Genomic DNA, 17,727 nt, shown 5'->3' with positions numbered 1-17,727 from the left:
TGGTCAGAACTTGTGTTGTGCTCACGGCTCACCTCAACGAGAGGGGCAGCGGGGGACAGGCTAGTCCTTGGTGTCTGCACATTGCTGGCCAGTGAGCTGTGGCAGGATCACTGTCCTTCCTGGGGTGGCTTCTGCCCAGGGCTTCTAGGAGAGGGCTCGGACTCACAGCTGGGATACAGCTGAGAAGCTGTTTGTGGCCAGGCTCCATTTCCACAAACACTTTGACTTCCCTCTCCCCTTCCCAAAGATTTGAGCTGATTTACTGAGTTTTAAAGAAGCAGGGCATGAGGGGGAAGCCCATGTGATCTCCTGGCTGATGAAGATCTGAGTGGAGGGGGCAGATTGGGATGACACGAGTGAAGCCACAGTCTGGTGGTGAGGTACAGCTGTCCTGGATAGCTTTGGGGGATGTTTCTGACTGCTGAGCTGATACTGCTGTCCCCTGAGCAGAGGGGCAGGGCAGCCTGAGAACAGCTGCAGTGTGGCAGGACATGAGCAGGTAGCTGATGGGGATTTCCTGCTGGAGGAGATCAGCTTTGCTCTGATTGATAGGGAGTTTAGGGAGTTGTTTGGGATGCTTTTCCAAGTAAACTTCCCAAAGGAGGAGCAGGTTAGAACATTGCCTCCACACGTCCCCCTTCTGGCCCTGGACTTCCTCTTCTCTGAAGTGTCTGGTGTGCCACTTCCAGCCGTTCACCACAGCCCACACACTGCACAGCACTCAGCAGGCTCTGGTCTTCCAGCTGGTTGTGTGGTGACTGGGACAAGTGAGATTTTACAGAACACAGAGGCGTCCAGTTGTCCTGGGGTGTCATTGCCAACGTGTCCCTCTTAGAGCCAGGCTGAGACTGAACCAGGCAGAGCCCTTGGGACACAGCTGAGTCCTGATCTGGGCCAGCAGAGCGGGCAGGGTGTGCATGGGGCTGGCCAGGGTCTGGGTTCCACAGCTGGGGCCTCTGGTGCGAGGAGAGCCCGGGAAACACAGCAGGCAAGGATGGGCAGCCCTGCAGCTGCGGGGAGCTTTGATTTGGTGCTGCTGGGTGTCAGGGAGCGTGCAGCCCCTGCGACGGCAGCCGCTGCTCTACCGGGGCTGGCAGCAGTGCCCAAGGACCAGCCGTCCTTCCTCCTGCTTCCCCCGGCCCGAGGTGTGCTCAGGGAGCACGGGAAGGGCAGGAGCAGCCGTGCCTGAAGCGTGGCTGCAGGGCGCCCCTGTGCTAAACAAGCTCCGTTTGCCACGCTGGATGTCAGCGAGGCCACGCTGCCCTGAGCGTGGCTTGCCCGTGCTTTGGTTTTGTTCCCAGTGCAGTGTAGGAGCAGTGATGGATGGGATGTGTCTTCTCCGCAGTGTCCGAGCGCTCCGGTCCGGCTCCGGGCTGCCGTGTCCTGCCCGTGCCGGTGCCGGAGCCGTCACGCCGCCTTCTCTCTCGTATATAGTGTTCTGGAGTGTGACAGTTCTTGTTCCTGAGGTGCTCGTCCGTTTGGTTTTCTGCTGTGAAGGGTGTCGTGTTCCCGTTCTCCTTTTCCTGGTGCCGTTCCGGGCCGTCGGGGAGGGGTCGGTCCTGCCCAGCCCCGCGGGAGCGTCCCCGGCCCGCCCGGGATTTGTGTATTGTGAATTGTGTGCGGTCGCTCCCGGCCCGAGCCGGGGCTGGCGGACAGGGGGTCCCGCAGGGGGCTCCGGGCTCGGTGCAGGCGGTATTTATTGCTAAGTTATTGCCGTTATTTATTCTGTACAGTGTCGGCCGCCTTTGTACTGACAATAAAGCGCTTCAACAGCCGCCGCCTGCGCGTCCTTGGGGGCCGCCAGGGGGCGCTGCCGCGGGGGGGCGCTGCCGGAAGCGGCGCGCGCGCGCTCCGGCCGGAAGGCGGAAGCGGCGGAGCCGAGCCCGGTGCGGCGGCGGCGCGGCGGGTCCGGGCCATGGCGGCGGGCGGCAGCCTGAGCCGCTCCGAGCGGAAAGCGGCGGCGCGCGCCGAGATCCTGCAGCAGGAGGAGCAGCGGGACCGCCGGAGACAGGTACGGTACGACGCGGCCCGGCCCGCTCCACCCCGCCGCTGCGGGCCGCCGTGACCACGCGTGTGCACCGGGCAGGTGTCCCGCATCTGGAGGAAGCCGCCGGCGGAGCGGAGCCCCGAGGAGTGCCAGGTGCTGAATGAGAGCGAGGACATCGTCAGAGAGCTGGAGCGGCGCCGCAAGCGGCGCGAACGACTGCGGCGGCGGCAGGAGGAGGTGGGCGGCGGGGCCACGGGGAAGCCGTGCCGGGGATGGCAGGGAGCGGCCGGGGATGGCGGGGAGCGGGGGAAGCCGTGCCGGGGATGGCAGGGAGCGGGGGAAGCCGTGCCGGGGATGGCAGGGAGCGGCCGGGGATGGCGGGGAGCGGGGGAAGCCGTGCCGGGGATGGCAGGGAGCGGGGAAGCCGTGCCGGGGATGGCAGGGAGCGGCCGGGGATGGCGGGGAGCGGGGGAAGCCGTGCCGGGGATGGCAGGGAGCGGCCGGGGATGGCGGGGAGCAGGGGAAGCCGTGCCGGGGATGGCAGGGAGCGGCCGGGGATGGCGGGGAGCGGGGAAGCCGTGCCCGGGATGGCGGGGAACGGGAAAGCCGTGCCGGGCTGGCTGCTGCCGAGCTCTGCAGCCGCAGCAGGTGAACAACCACCGTGCCCCGGGACCGGCAGCGCGCCTGCCCTCCAGGCACTGCCGGTGTTTGTGTCCGGTCAGCTGTGCTCCCGGCGCGTGTGGCTGTGCAGACCGGTCTCCCGAGAGGCTGGGTCAGCAGCTACTGGTCTCCAGGAAGTTTTTTGCCGTGATCCTCCCATGAACAATGCCCACGTCCTTTCCACCTGGAAATCACTGCTGATGCTGTGCTTGTGTTGCTTTTCCTGCTTGGCCCAAGCCCATCCTCTGGGGAGATCCTGACTCGTGTGACCCTGCTGGGTGTGTTTCGCAGGTGTGTGATGAGCCCGAGGAGCTGAGCAGGAAGGTGGCAGAGCTGGCGGCGGCCGTCGCGCAGCGCCAGGCACCTCGTCATCTACACGGGCGCTGGGATCAGCACGGTGCGTGGGCAGCACCCGGCCCTGCAGGGCTGCTCTGGGGCCAGCACAGCACCTGTGGGACCAGCCCTGCAGTTTCCAGGCTGCAGCCCAGGTCTTTCCTGCTGCCCCGGAGATTCTGTGGCTGCAGGACTGCTCAGGCACAGCCTGAGCCAGAGGACACTGCTCTGGCTTCACTCGAGTCTCTTCCACGACTTGGTGTAAAACCTCAGACCAGTTAGCTCAGCAATGCTATATGTGTTATCTGACATGCAGAGACAGCTCGGGATTGTTGGAATTTATAAACAGCACTCTGAGAATTGTTTTGTGGCAGTAGCCTGGGGCAAAGCAGCAGTCTGGTTCTACCTCTTCTAATGTGTCACCTCCCCCTTTGTGTGAGCTCTGTCACTCCCTTCTCTGCTGAAATGGAGAGTGACTCAGGGCAGGGGGCTGGGTGCTCGTGTCACCTGCATGTTCACAGAGATGCTGAGTGTGACGGGCCAGAACAGAGTCTAGGCAAAATAATAGAAGGCTCAAGAACGGAGTTCTGTGTAGCAAAATGGGAAGTACCAAGGATGAAAAAGATTCTGGAGGGATTCCATAATCATAAAATTGGAGAAAGCTGACACTAGAAGTGAAAATGAGAGCTGAAATGTAGAAGAGAGAGAGAAAACAGATGAGGAGGTTTCCCTGTGTTCAGGGAACAGCTATGCTGGAAAACTCAGAGCGAATGAAAAAGCAGTGATGGCTGGACTTTGTGTTGGCTGGCTGTGTCTGGTTGTCCTGGGCTGTCCTGGGTGGGCCTGGGCTGGCTGTGTCTGTGCACAGGAGCTGTGCCAACCCCGCCCGTCAGCCCTGCTGTTCTCTCTGTGACAGGCGGCTTCGATCCCAGACTACAGAGGCCCCAATGGCATTTGGACACTGCTGCAGAAGGGCAGGACCATCAGGTGAGGAGCCAGATTCCCAGAAAGCTGATACTGGAAGAGGTTAATGGCAATTCCAACTGGTTTTTTTCCCCTTTGCTTCTTGTCAGGGCTGCAGACCTGAGTGAGGCAGAGCCCACACTCACTCATATGAGCATTGCCTGCCTGCACAAGCACAACCTGGTAAGATATTTTTACCTCACCTCACTCATGTTCCTCTGCCTAAAAATGATAAACCCAGCAGGGAATAGTCAGAGAATATTGCCTGACTGCGTTTTTGGCTCAAGTGGCTGCATATCCATGTAGGAAAATGTGTCCAAGCCTTCCTCAGTCAGCTGCAGGCTCCGGCTCTGGCAGTTTTCCCCAGTGCCTTTTCTTTAACATGTTGTATTTGTCCCTGGTGAGGCTGGTCTGGGGAGCTGGTCACAAATCAGCCAGCCCTAGAAATGTTCATTTTAGCAGGAGGAGGTTTCCATTTAGCTTTCATAAAGGTCTGTTCACCACGCTCTTCCCCTGTGGGTCCTGCCCTGATGTACAGGCTGTTGGTGTGATTTGGGACACATGCATCAGTGCTTGGAGGGATCCCTGTGTGGTCTGCAGAAGCTCAGTGTTTTGTTCCCTCCAAGGTGCAGCACGTGGATCCCTGTGTGGTTTGCTCAGTGTTTTGTTCCCTCCAAGGTGCAGCACGTGGTGTCTCAGAACTGTGACGGGCTGCACCTGCGGAGCGGGCTACCCCGAGCTGCAATATCTGAGCTGCACGGGAACATGTACATAGAGGTGAGTGGCCAGAGCAGGAAAAGTCAACGTTAAGTGGCCTCACAAAAAGGGAATTTAAACTCTTGATCTGCCACCAGCTCAGAAGGAATCAGTACAAGGGATTGGCCTGTGTGCAGTTCCTGCCTTCAGACCCTTGCGTTTGGGGTGAACTGTTTAGGAAGTGCCAAACACGGCTCTGTAGCTCTTCCTCTGTACATACTGGAACCTTTTGATTCTGACATCTCTTCCTCAGCCCTTCTCTGAAATCCCTCCCAGCATGTAGCCAAAGGCTGCCTGTGGCTCCTGTGGCTGGTTTTCAAAAAAACCTTGAGGTTTTCCAAGTTAGCATCTGATCCCTGATGCTTCTGTCTACAACTTCTGCATTGTCCCCAAAAAATGCTTTTCTTCCAAGAGAAGAGGCTTGCTCCTGGCCTCTGGTGGGTGTGATGCTGATAGTGTGACAGGGTTTCTGCTTTCGTCCTGCACCAGGTCTGCACTTCCTGCACACCCAACAGAGAGTACGTGCGAGTGTTTGACGTGACGGAGCGCACGGCCCTGCACAGGCACCACACGGGCAGGATGTGCCACAAGTGTGGGGCACAGTTGAGAGATACAATCGTCCACTTTGGGGAGAAGGGGACATTGAGACAGCCCCTGAACTGGGAAGCAGCAACAGAAGCTGCAAGCAAAGCAGATGTGATTCTTTGTCTGGGTTCCAGCTTAAAGGTAACTTTAGAGACTCGGTGAAGATTGTTAGCAGCATTCCCTCTTGGTGATACACCTTGGTGCTGAGCAGTCTCCTCCCAAACAGACAACTGTAAACTCTGGTGTCAGGATTCGCCCAACATCTGTGATAGTCTCTCTTCCTCCCTCTTTCCCCTCCTGGTAATACATTCCTTTTCCTCTCACTGATACGGTTCACGGCTGCGTGTGCCTGTGGCTGTGCTGATCCTCTGTGCTTTGTGGCAGGTTTTGAAAAAATACCCGCGGCTCTGGTGCATGAGCAAGCCCCCCACACGCCGGCCCAAGCTGTATATTGTGAACCTGCAGGTGAGACAAAGCCCTCAGCGCTGGCTTGGCCAGGTGCGAGCCGAGGGGCTGCGGACGTGTGGGGCCCGGAGCCCCCGCTGCCGCCGCGGGGGGATTCCTGCAGCCGGCTCTGCTCTCGCTCGCAGTGGACCCCGAAGGACGACCTGGCTGCGCTGAAGCTGCACGGCCGCTGCGACGACGTGATGCGGCTGCTGATGGCGGAGCTGGGGCTGGAAATCCCGCGCTACGACCGGTGAGCGGCGCGGGCCGTGCGCGGCGGGAGCCCGGCCCGGGGCCGCCGGCAGCGCCCACCGCCGCCCTGTCTCTCCTTTCTCCCGCAGGGCGCGGGACCCGATTTTCGCGCTGGCCGAGCCGCTGCGCCCCGGCGAGGAGGGCACGCATTCGCGGAAAGCCGTGGCGCCGCCCCGGGAGCGGGAGGAGCCCCGGGAGCAGGAGCAGCCCCGGGAGCGGGCGGAGGCGGCGGTCGGGCGGCCCGGGGGTGGCTCGGCCGCGGCTGCGCCAAGGGCGGCCGGCGCAGGAAGAGCCGCTGAGCGCGGGGCGGGGCGGGCGCCGGTGACAGCGCGGCCATGCTGCGCAACGGGGCGGCGGGCGGCGGCGGGGCCGCGGCGGGCGGCGGCGGCCACCGGCCCGTGCGCGTCTGGTGCGATGGATGGTGAGTGTGAGTGGGGCGGGGGCGGGCGCGGGCCGGGCGATGTCGCGGCGCCGCGGAAATAAACCGTGTTGGCTACGCCGGTGCCTCCGCCTCCTCTGTCACCGCGGCGGGACGGGCCGGGCCCCGGCTCAGCGGCGCTCTCCGTGCACAGCGAGCGGCGGCGAACGGGGCTGGGCACAAACCGCCCGGGGCCGGGAGCGCCCCTGGGCTCGGCCGCTTAACGGGCGCCGGTGCGGCCGGTCCGCTCCCCCGGGCTGCAGGCAGCCCTGCCGGGCAGGTGCACGGAGGGAGCGGCCCTGGAGCACCGGCGCCGGCTCACCGCGGTGACCGGCAGCGCTGCTGCGGGCCCCGGCGAGCGGCACAGCCCTGCCCGGCAGCAGAGAGCTGGGGCAGCTCGCCCGGACCGTGCCGGGGTGCCCGGCTGAGCCGGTCCTTCTCTTTGCAGCTATGACATGGTGCACTATGGCCACTCGAACCAGCTGCGCCAGGCACGGGCCATGGGCGATTACCTGATCGTTGGGGTCCACACCGATGGTAAGAGGTTTTACCAGGATTCCTCTCGTGCAGCCCCTCAGATTGCCCAGCAGCATTAGCCCCAAGAGTTCCTGGTAGGGTCAGGCTTCATCTTGCATCTGCTCCAGGATCAGTAACCTCCGAGAGAAAGATGTCCCTTCTCTAGGAGTGGAGTTACCCCGTCACACTTTTGGACTGAGGATTAGGTGGCTCAGGTCTTGCAGGCTCCAAGAGTTAATCTGTCTTCCGTGCTATAAAAACAGTTGAAACAGCTGAAAATCAGTCTCCTTTTGCTGGTAGGAGGTGCAGAATTTATGTCTCAAAACAAATTACCTTGTGGAGAAAACTCTTTTCAAGGCAATCTGGAAGTTAAGTGCCAGAAACAAGTTCTGGCACGTGAAGATGTATTTTAAATGGGTTTGTGGATGCAGAATTTCCAATATGAACCAGGTGTAGTATGAAGTTACTGCTTAAGAGGGCAATTTCTCCTGGGGGGATGCTGGGAGGCCCAGCTCATCCCCTCAGGAAGAAGTATCTGGGTACAGGGAAGCACTGAAACCTTTTGCCCCCTGAGTGAATTCCAGGGCCCTTGTTAAATGTTTAGGAAATGCAACCGAATCAAAATATTTTCTGATCTATCTGGGGCTTCCTTTGCTACCAGAGACTGATCCAAATCTGAGGATAAGCCTGCAGTGAAGTTCACCTGCCCATGAAATGAGAGGGGCAGTGACTGAGAGTCACTGTAGCTGCAGGACATGCTTCTGACTGGAATTTTGTTTCTCCCCCAGAGGAGATTGCCAAGCACAAGGGTCCCCCCGTCTTTACACAAGAGGAGAGGTACAAAATGGTTCAGGCCATCAAGTGGGTGGATGAGATTGCTCCTGGAGCTCCTTACGTCACCACGCTGGAGACCCTGGACAAGTACAGCTGTGACTTCTGCGTGCATGGGGGTGAGTGGGGATGGGGCAGTGGCTGTGCTAACCTGAGCCCCTGGGGGCTCCAGGTGTGCTCCAGGTGCCCTGCTGCAAACCAGCAGGGTCAGGGCTACCTGCAGAGCTCTGCCTTCTCAACACCTGCACTGGGCAGCACAGCTGCTTCTGGTCTCGTGGTCTGGAGAAACATCAGTGTGCTCAGAATCTCGAGAGTAGCCAGGGCCCTTGGTTTTAACTTACACAGGTAAATGTGTCATTTAAAATTATCCCGAGGTTGCCCTTAGCACCAGCAGAAATTTGTGCAAATGGGAAAGCCATTTACAAAACTTAAGTGTGAAAAACACTATTGAAAAGGAAAGCATGCAGAAATACAACCATGTTTATTTCTACTTATCCTGGGACAAGGTTAGATCTGAAAAGCTTCTCTCTTTATCCAGCTGATAAGCTGTTCAGTGGCTCAGCTGACTGTGGCCAGAGACCTAGTTCTTAGTGTGAACACTTTTCGGTGTACTGTTGCTAAAGAGAACCAGTGTTCTGAGGAAATGTTCTTGCTCTGGGACTCTGTCCCTTCCTGGGCTGCTGCCAATGCTCATTAAGCCTCAGCCCTTCTTCCCTGCCCCTCTGAAGCAATTTTGTTACTTTGACCAGGAGTAGTCTTTGCACTCATTTCATGTATCTCTCATCTGATCCCAGCCACCTGCTGTTGATAAGCCAAGTATTTCACAAAGTGTAAATAAATCCTTAATCTTTAGAAGATAAATATTCTTTTTTCACGTGGATGGAGTGGTTATCAAATTCCTCATTAACTTCATTGCCTGCCCTGAACGTGTCTGGTGTACGTGATCCCTCCCGGGGTGCTGAGGGGTTATGGCAGCGCAGGAGTGCCCATGGCCCCTGCTCCAGCTGCTTGGATTTGTCCCCTCTGCCACTTGCTGACCTGTTGCAATCATCCCGTGCTTCTCCGAGCAACACCCTGCACCAGCAGCTTGGCCAGGCTGTGTTTGTGCAAAAGCTGAGTTTGGAAATAGCTGAGCTTACCTGAGGTGGTGACAGCAGCCCTGCTGTGTGTGCCCGGCTGTGTGTGCCCGGCTGTGTGTGCCCAGCTGTGTGTGCCCGGCTGTGTGTGCCCGGCTGTGTGTGCCCTCCTGGCACGCCAGGCTGGGCTGGCAGTGTGTGCCCGGCTGTGTGTGCCCAGCTGTGTGTGCCCTGCTGTGTGTGCCCGGCTGTGTGTGCCCAGCTGTGTGTGCCCGGCTGTGTGTGCCCGGCTGTGTGTGCCCTCCTGGCACGCCGGGCTGGGCTGGCAGTGTGTGCCCGGCTGTGTGTGCCCTGCTGTGTGTGCCCGGCTGTGTGTGCCCTGCTGTGTGTGCCCGGCTGTGTGTGCCCGGCTGTGTGTGCCCGGCTGTGTGTGCCCTGCTGTGTGTGCCCGGCTGTGTGTGCCCGGCTGTGTGTGCCCTCCTGGCACGCCAGGCTGTGCCCTGAGGGGAGGCTGTGGGGTTTTAGGGAACTGAGCAGGACTGAGGCACCCCTCTGTGCGGGCACACTCAGGGCTGCCCTCTGGCTCTTTTGGCAAAGGGAAACCAGCTTGTGAAGGCTTTGCACCATTCCCAAAAGTGTGAGAGGTGTTTCTGCAGGGGGAGTTGGGAGCCATGTGCCAGAGATGAGCCAGAATGGCCTCTGTGGAAGGGTCCTGGATGTCACTGTGGGAGTGCAGCCAGTGAGAGGAAGAACTTTCCACTGGGTTAACTGTTTCATTGACTGAAAACTTGTAACATGAACCAAACGTTAAAACCAGTCCCAGAAGAGCTAAAAGGTTCATTTTTAACATTGATACAGATAGCACTTGTTTGTTGTCATTCAGACAATAATCGGCTGTGCCTGCTGCTGCAGGGCACCCAGCAGTGCACCAGATGGGTGATGGTGTTAATGTCCAGGAATATCCCTGTCTCCACAAACTCAGTAGTCTTAAAAACCCCTGACATCTTTGTGAGGCACAGGACATGTCCCCTGTGGATGCACAGGGATTTGGATTGCAGAGTTGTAAGCGTGTGGGACCTGCACAGCTGCTGCTTTTGTGCAGGAGAGCTTGGGTCCAGTTCTGAGGCTTTTCTCTCTCTGCAGATGACATCACCTTAACTATCGATGGCAAGGACACCTATGAGGAAGTAAAGACAGCAGGGCGATACAGGTAACCTCTTGCTTACCTGTTTATCTTGTTTTGGGCAGAGTTTCTGGGTTAGGGTTAGACTTTGTGCCTTGAAGGGAAGTCAGATGAAACATACCATTCTTCAGGTCACCCCTGAATTTGGCTGTATGTGTGTCAGAGCTTCAGTTGCTGCCAGCATTTTGGCTTCAGAGAAGGGGGGCAGTCATTCCTGCCCAATGGGGCTATCTGGTTCCTGGCAGAGGCTGGCTCTGGTTTAAAGCCTCACTGAGAGCTGGCTCTGGTGGGCAGCCTGGGTGAGGGAAGCGTTCACACAAGCAGTGGCTGTGGTGTGAGGATGATGCCGAGGCTCAGCAAATAAATCCTGTTCTTGAGAAGGAAGGCTAAGGAGGACAGCCCCTGGTTTGGGTTTGTCAGGTGTCACAGGTGCCCTGTGGCAGTGCTGGGAGGACAGAGCCTTTGCTCCTGTGCCTTCTGCCTCATCCTTTGCTTGTCTCCTGCAGAGAATGCAAACGCACCCAGGGCGTGTCCACCACTGACCTTGTTGGCCGCATGCTGCTCATGACCAAGGCCCACCACAGCAACATAGTGAGTCAGGGGGCCTGGGGGGAGGTGGGGCACAGGGCATGAACAGCTCTTCCCTCTGCTGCCCCACATGGAGCAGAATGGAGGGGCAGAGCTCCTGGGCCTGGCTCCTGCTTGGAGAACAGGCAGTGGCAGCAAAACAACCTGCTCATGTTTGCTTCACTGTGTCTGAAATCACACTGTGATGGGACAGACTCTGGTGCCTCATGATCAGGGTGGGCCTTGGAACATTAGGGGAGCTGCAGGCAAGCCCATGACTCCTCCTAGGGTGAAACAACACAGAGCAGGCACATTGATCTGTCAGCCGGGTGCTGCCAGAGTTAGAAACTCCTCTGCCTTTCCACTGAGCTTCATGCTTCTGCCTTCTGTTGTCTCTAGTCTAATCAGACCTTTCTTGAGTCTCCTCAGCGCTCTCTGGCTGGGAGCTAACCAAACCAGGGAAAAGTAAATTCAGTGGTTTTATGTCAGGTAATGAGTTGAATTTACTGAGTAATGAAGGAATCTGGGAGCAGAATCACCTGGGTAACTGCAGAAACAAGTGACCCACAGGCGAATTGAGGGACAGAGGGAGATATGTTGGTGTGCTGAGCTGTTAAATTGGCTTAGCTGTAGTACAGGAGTTGACAGCGAGATCTGCCCGGTGCTGCTGGCTGCTGCAGGTACCTGAGCCTGCCTCTTGTGAGGGTCTTTGGCAGGAAAAGGGATGCTGTCCTGCCAGGGGCTTGCTGGGCTGAGGGAGGATGCAGCTGTGCAGCACTCTTGGGGCTGCAAGTTGGGCAAGAACCACCTTTGCTGGCAGTGCCAAGCTGGGATCAGATAAGGACACATTTCCTCTGACTCATGCTGGGACAGGACTCTGGTTTAGGTATTAACCAGTTTGGCAGCATTCAGTGCCACGGATCCCTGGTGTGCGTTTGAGCCTGGCCTTCCCAGCACTTCCCACACACAAGCATATCTTGGTTGGATGAGCTGTGCAAGTGCTTAAACATTTTGACTCTTTATCTCCCTTCAGGATGAGGACCTAGACTATCGGAAGCACACTGACAACTTTGGGAAGGTAATGTGAGTTCTGGTCGTGGACGTCTGGTTGTTGTCCTGCCTGAGAAGGATTCCCAGTGTGCTTTCTGGCCTGTTGCAGGCTTGTTTGTCCTCCCACATGTAGCAGTAATGTCTCAGTGAACGTCTGCTGTCCCCACATGCCAGTGGGTGCGATGGGCAGGTGTGGCACAGGGCAGCATGAGCCTGTCCTTGAGTGGGACCACAGGGCTGCTGTGCCCTCTGAGCCTCTGCTGGGCTCCTTCCTTGCTTGTAAATTCCTTCCTGCCACTTCCCAAGTGCCCGTGGTTGCAGCCTGGGACAGCCTCTGGCTGCTCCTCTCAGTGCTTGTGTTGTTCTGCAGGTGCTGTGTTAGGTGTGGGAGGTGTGGACACAGCAGGTGTGGCCACACTGCTGCAGAGCTCCAGGGCAGCACAGCCCTCTCGGTACTCCAGCTGCCAGCTCCAGCCTGGGGCTCACACTGCTCCTAAGGAGCCAGCCTTGTTTATTTCCAGCTGGATTGTCCCTGCTGAATGAGCTGCACCAGCAGCTTGAGCAAGTCTTTTTTACTCACAGGGGATTTGCTGACTTGTCTGAATCTTCCTTAGTTCCCCGCTATTTTGGGGGTTTTGAGTAGGTGTTTTGGGGCATATTGCTCTAGCATGGCTGTTTCCTGGGGCTTGGATCTGGGTAGGAGGGCTCAGGGCACTGGGTACCCTGGGTGACCCTGACAGCTGAGCTGTCTGCGTGCTGCCCTTTGCAGGGCCTGCTCTGGCCTCAGCGGCAGCGTGTGTGTCCTGCCAAGTCCTGTGGAGCAGCTTTGGGTGGCAGAGCAGGTGACTTGTGGCTGTTTGCAGAGCTGCCACGTGGTGGGGACCGAGCTCTGTCCCAGAGCTGAGGGCCAGGCAGGTGCCCTGGGGCTGGCAGAGCATAGCTTGGTCGGTGTTGTCTCCCGAGCACGTCTTGCTTCTCATGGAAATTCAAACCTGCCCTGTTGTTTTCCTCCTTCCTGAGCTTTCTTCTTGGCATCTCCTGAGCTGTCTGCTGAGGTGATGATTTAGACAGGGCATAAAGGGCTTTTGTGAAACTATCTGAACACTCGATGCCAGGAATGTAGAGAGTCCAAGGCGCTGGGAGTTGTTACAGTTGCCAGCAAATTCAGATGAGCAGATTGCCCAGCACTGTGTGTTGTCCAAACCCCCTCCCAGAGCCTGAAAAGAAGCTGTGTCTGGTGTATGTTTCCACAGGGGCCCAAAGGTCACAGTCCCTGGACTGGTGTCTCGCAGTTCCTGCAGACATCCCAGAAGATCATCCAGTTTGCATCAGGGAAGGAGCCACAGCCAGGAGACACCATCATCTACGTGGCCGGAGCCTTCGACCTGTTCCGTATCCTTGACTCTCTAGGGTTGCACCAGTGCTCTTTGCCTGATGTTCTCATGTTGGGAGGCACCACACTGCATATTTGCCTCATTCTTTTTCCTTTTCTGTAGCTGCACGTGAGGGAGGAGTCAGGAGTGAGTTCTTCCTGGCAGTTTCTTAGTCACAGGATGCTGAGAAAGAGGCTGTAGCTCCTGTGTGGAGTAATCTGTGGCTGTTGGATTTCAGGAAGGCAGACTCCACACTCCAGTGATTGTGGTGCAGACTGGCTGCCACAGCACCTGGAGCTGACATGCTGTTCCTGGGGCAGGCTTTGTGCCAGAACATCTGGGACAAGCAGAAATTCTGGATAGAGGCAAAGCTGAGTCCATGTAAGGTGGAGCTGAAAAAGTCTCTGGCTTTTGCCCAGAACCAGTGGAACCTGAGGAGGGAGGCAGCAGCTGTTCTTGGAAGTAGGCAATAAGTAGTGCAAGAATAAAATCCTAGAGATTCCTGTCTCCCACTGTCGTTTTTGGGTGGCTCTATTTCTGTCTTCCTTCCTCTATTTTCCACGTGAGCTTCAGTTCCTTAAACAGATCTGCAGATGTTGGCCACGTGGATTTCCTGGAGAAGGTTCACCAGTTGGCAGAGAAGCCCTACATCATTGCTGGGCTGCATTTCGATCAGGTTCGTGTGGAACCTGTGCCAGGGCAGAGCAGCTGGGGCCTGTTCTCTGAGCCAGGCAGGCTGTGCTCCCAGAGACAGGACTGGGATGTCATTGTGGGAGAGAGAGGAGGGAACAGAGTTGCTCTGCCTCCCTCTGACTTGCCTGGTGCTTTGCCCTAGGAGGTGAATCGCTACAAAGGGAAGAACTATCCCATCATGAACATCCACGAGAGAACCCTCAGTGTCCTGGCCTGCAGGGTGAGTGGTGTCTCTGCACTCTGAGAACTGCCCAGAGCCTGCTGGTGGTCACCTGTGCTCCTTGCATGAGCTCCTTGGTGTGCCCTGAGAAGACAGACAAGATCACTTGAGGCTGCCAGAGGTGCTGATCCTCTTGGGAGGCTCTGCTGGGCTCTTGTGCCATCCTGGCTGATCCAAGCTGTGCCCCATCCAGCTGCTCTGCTGGCAGTGGCAGGGCTGGATGCCACAGAGGGAGCTGTGTGGTCAGACAGGTGCCACTAGAAAACTCTGCTCCCTGCAGCAGGGGAGAAAATGCCTGGGACAAAATCGTAGGGAGCCCCAGAAACGTGTGCCTGGAGCAATTAACTTTTGGATTTGCTCTATAGGCACAGAAAGGACATTCTGTAGAGCAACAAAAAGCTGTTGTGTGACAACCAGTTGCTGCTGAAGCCACTTCTCTGTTCCCTTATTTGAACTTCTGACTGTAGCCAGGTGACCTGCTCGGGTCTCTTTAAGAAGCAGCTGGCTTCTGGCTTGGGATTGGGTTTTGGGTTTTTGTTTCATGGGTTTTGGGTTTTTGTTTGATGGGTTTTTTTTAAATGTGGACTCTACCTGGTTCCTTTTTCAGTATGTCTCAGAGGTGGTGATTGGAGCTCCCTACGCTGTCACTGCTGATCTGTTGGATCACTTCAGGGTGAGTCCTTGCACACGGATGGACATGGAGATGTGTGGGGAGCTGAAGTGGTGCAGGACAGCACAGGGGGGCAAGGAGGGAGTGTCCTGCTCACACTGGGACTGCCAGGCTGTGCAGGAGGGTGCCTTTGCTGGTCTCCAGGCCCTGCTCAGTGGAAGTAGTGGCAGGAAGTGTCCCTGTCATCTTTTGGATCTTATCAGTGACTTTTGTGTCCTCCTTCAGGTAACACTTGTTTGTCATGGGATGACTGAGGTGGTGCCGGACAAGGACGGTTCTGATCCATATGAGGTAAAGTGCCAGTTGCTTTGTCAGCATTTGATAGCCAGAGCCTGGCTCTGGTTGTGTTCCTGGACTGAGAAGGTACTGCAGAGGAGGCTTTGGCAGCTTTTCATCCACCCCTGAGGGCAGCTTCGTGCAGCAGTCAGTAAACCATTCCCAGCAGCTCCTCTCTCCCAAGCACTGCTTTGCTCTGCCTGTTCCTGATGCCTTCATGGCAGAGGGAGAAATCCTGTGCCTTTGCTCTCTGTGCTGGGCAGCTCCTGTGTATGTGGAGCTTTGCTTTCAGCGAGTGTTTGCTGTGCCTCACTGTGCATCCTGCCTGTCACCCTGCCACGGCTGAGCTCAGCTCAGCTGCACACCCAGGTCCCGCGGGTTTTCAGAGCCCTGTCTGTGTCTGTTTGCAGGAACCAAAGCAACGTGGCATTTTCCAGCTGGTGGACAGTGGCAGCAATCTCACCACAGATCTAATTGTGCAAAGAATCATCAAGAACAGGTTGGAGTTCTTTATCTCCTGGTTCTGTCATGTACTGTTCCCTCCAGAGTGTCTGGGGACTGATGGGTGGGACCAAACAGGGAGAGAAGGTGTTGTCTGAAGGCACAGAGCAGCAAACTTGGCTTGCTCTTTCATGGCTTGGGCAGGCTGTAAATGTGATTGCATCAATCTGTACAGGGAAGAGAACAGCTGAACTCTGCTCTGTCAGAACGTGCTGCACTGCACATTTATTGGTTTTCTCCTTTAATGATAAATTTCCTTTGCTGTGTCCCAGGGGAAAGGGCATGTTGCTTCTTCCAGAGCTTTGGTCTTTTAGGCCTGAGTCCTTCTTTCAGCACCTTGGCTCACATCTGTGATAAATTTGATTTTGGTGTTACAACACCCAGGACAGCCCAAGAATGGAATAGCAGCTTCTTCCACAGAGGGAGAAGGAAGTCTGTGTGACCAGTGTGGGAGTGCAGGGCTGCAGAGTGCTGGCAGCAGCCATGGGAAGCTCTGGGAGAGGCTCTGGGGGTCCTGGGGGGTTTCTGAAGTGCTCTCAGAACTGAGCAGCATAGAAGGCAACGCTCCCCTGCTCCAGGTGCTTTTGTCTACAAGCAGCATGGGTGAATGAGACTCTCAGGGCACTGTGTGGTATTTGCAGGCTGGAGTTTGAAGCTCGCAACCAGAAGAAAGAAGCCAAAGAGCTGGCTGTGCTGGAGGCCATGAGAAGGCTGGAGCAGGAGAAGCAGTAGGCTGCAGAGCAGGCATGTGTGAGCCACAGAGAGCTGCAGCGTCACCCTCTGGGAGAGCAGCTGCTCTGCAGGAAAGGAGCCCTGAAGGGGGGCAGCCCTGCTGGCACGCAGGATGTGCTGTCCTACCCTCTGCTGTCCTAGCTCCTCCTGCACTAATTATGCAGACATAACGAGTTGGGATTCCGTTGCCTAGTTTTATCTCCGTTAATCAGTCCCTGTCCCTTTTCCCAGGAGGAGATTTGACAAAACAAAAATGTTTTAATTATAACTAATGTTTTAACATGTTGATGTGCTTTTACCTTCTGCCGTTTCTGGCTCTTAGTAGGAGGGAAGTGGAGGAGCTGCCTGTGCCCCCTGCCCTGCCAGCCTGGGCTGTCCTGCCTGGGCTCTGCACTGCAGAGCAGCCCCTGGGCAGGGCTTGGGTGGCTGCACAGGCACCGAGAGCAGCCTGGGGACAGGACAGGGCTCCTGGGCTTCCTCCTGCAGCTCTGGCTCAGGAACCAGGGGCTGGCTGCCAGAGGAGGTGCTGGGGTTCACTGTGCTGCCTCTGCTCAGCTCCTGCCCCTGCCCACACCCAGAGCTGCCCTGGGCAATTCCTTTGCTGCAGCTGCTGAGGGGGCAGGTGGAGCTGGGTCCAGGCATTTCTCCACACGAGGCACAGGGATCTTTTCCCCTGAAGGCTCTCCCTTTGCAAGGCAGCAGGACCCAATGCCTCGTGTGCACAGTGCTCAGGGCCCCCCTTGTGCTGATGGATTACCTGAGGGCAGGGCCTGGCCAGGTGAAGGTCTGGGGGTGTTTCTGATGGCTGACATGCAGCATGCTGCCTCCAAGGGGAGGTGCAGGCTGCGAGATGGGTCCTGAGCTGTGAGCCCCTTCTGCCTCTGACATTCCAGGATCCTGGGGTGGGTATCCTGAGCAGCTCACTGCACTGTGCCAGATGGTCCTGCCAGGCTGTGTCTGGTGTCCTCTCTCTTGTAAACTTTTGTTGCTGATCATTAATAAAATGTTGAAGAGTTGTGCATTGGTGTTTTTGGGGCTGGAGCCCAGGTAGCAGGAGGGGGCACAGGGCACACGTGCCCTGCTCCTGAGAGGGAGCCCCACACTCCCTGAGGCTCCGTGGCACAGGGGCTGGCACAGCAGGGCAGCCACCACTCACCCTGCTGGCCCTTCCTGGGCTCTGGCTGGCACAGCAGGGCAGGTCCACGTGTGTCAGAGCTGCAGCCAGGGGCACTGGTGGGACTGGGGGGGTCTCCTTGGCTTTGTTCCTAATGAGCATGGTACCCTAATGAGCATGGGCCAGGCAGGAGCCCCTTGTCCCTACTGGCCCTGCAGCTCCCACAGGAGGGGCTGGAGGGCTCAGCAGCCCTGAGCTCCCAGGTCTGGGTGGGCTCGCCCCTCCCCAGCAAGGACAGACAGACAGAGCCATCCCGAGCACGTTTATTGTCACCCCAGGGCCCCAGCCCCGCTCAGGCCCCGCACACTCCACGGGGTACAGGGGCAGTCAGGCCGCCGGGGCGGCCCCCGTCCTCACCGCGGTGCGGAGCCCCGGGGGAGTGGGCCGAGCTGGGCAGAGCCGCCGGTGTCGGAGAGTGGCGCCGAGGTCCTGCGCACCGGGCAGCGGCGGGGCCGGGCCGCCCGCAG

At 57.5% G+C, this 17,727-nt stretch overlaps 2 protein-coding genes across 3 annotated transcripts; both read left to right on the top strand.

The window, feature by feature from the left end:
• Positions 1–1,889: 1,889 nt before the first annotated feature.
• SIRT7 (sirtuin 7) lies at positions 1,890–6,305 on the top strand. Its single transcript, XM_030962370.1, is given in 12 exon segments — positions 1,890–2,011; positions 2,087–2,224; positions 2,939–2,995; positions 2,997–3,044; positions 3,897–3,967; positions 4,054–4,126; positions 4,622–4,720; positions 5,189–5,425; positions 5,669–5,749; positions 5,875–5,981; positions 6,070–6,235; positions 6,267–6,305. Coding segments are annotated over 12 exon segments (1,212 nt in total). The 5' UTR covers positions 1,890–1,915.
• On the top strand, positions 6,301–17,116 carry PCYT2 (phosphate cytidylyltransferase 2, ethanolamine). Of its 2 annotated transcripts, XM_030961897.1 has the most exons (13): positions 6,301–6,401; positions 6,847–6,935; positions 7,703–7,864; positions 9,965–10,031; positions 10,511–10,595; positions 11,605–11,649; positions 12,875–13,013; positions 13,588–13,670; positions 13,830–13,907; positions 14,515–14,580; positions 14,803–14,868; positions 15,264–15,352; positions 15,996–17,115. In XM_030961897.1, exons 1-13 carry the CDS (start codon positions 6,316–6,318, stop codon positions 16,084–16,086), a joined length of 1,146 nt encoding a protein of 381 aa, XP_030817757.1. In that variant the 5' UTR covers positions 6,301–6,315; the 3' UTR covers positions 16,087–17,115. The 2 variants fall into 2 exon arrangements, with proteins under 2 accessions (XP_030817757.1, XP_030817758.1); XM_030961898.1 differs by lacking the exon at positions 11,605–11,649 and having other exon boundaries at positions 6,303–6,401; positions 15,996–17,116.
• Positions 17,117–17,727: the final 611 nt, after the last annotated feature.

The sequence above is a fragment of the Camarhynchus parvulus genome, chromosome 18 (assembly GCF_901933205.1).
Source record: "Camarhynchus parvulus chromosome 18, STF_HiC, whole genome shotgun sequence".
Classification (NCBI taxonomy): domain Eukaryota; kingdom Metazoa; phylum Chordata; class Aves; order Passeriformes; family Thraupidae; genus Camarhynchus; species Camarhynchus parvulus.
This window is presented reverse-complemented; position numbering and strand designations above follow the sequence as displayed.

Coding starts and splice junctions, on each gene's coding strand:
- PCYT2 (XM_030961897.1), top strand. CDS start 6,316: ATGCTGCGCAACGGGGCGGCGGGCGGCGGCGGGGCCGCGGCGGGCGGC. Junction 7,865..9,964: donor TGACTTCTGCGTGCATGGGG/GTGAGTGGGGAT, acceptor CTCTCTCTGCAG/ATGACATCACCTTAACTATC. Junction 10,032..10,510: donor AAGACAGCAGGGCGATACAG/GTAACCTCTTGC, acceptor TGTCTCCTGCAG/AGAATGCAAACGCACCCAGG.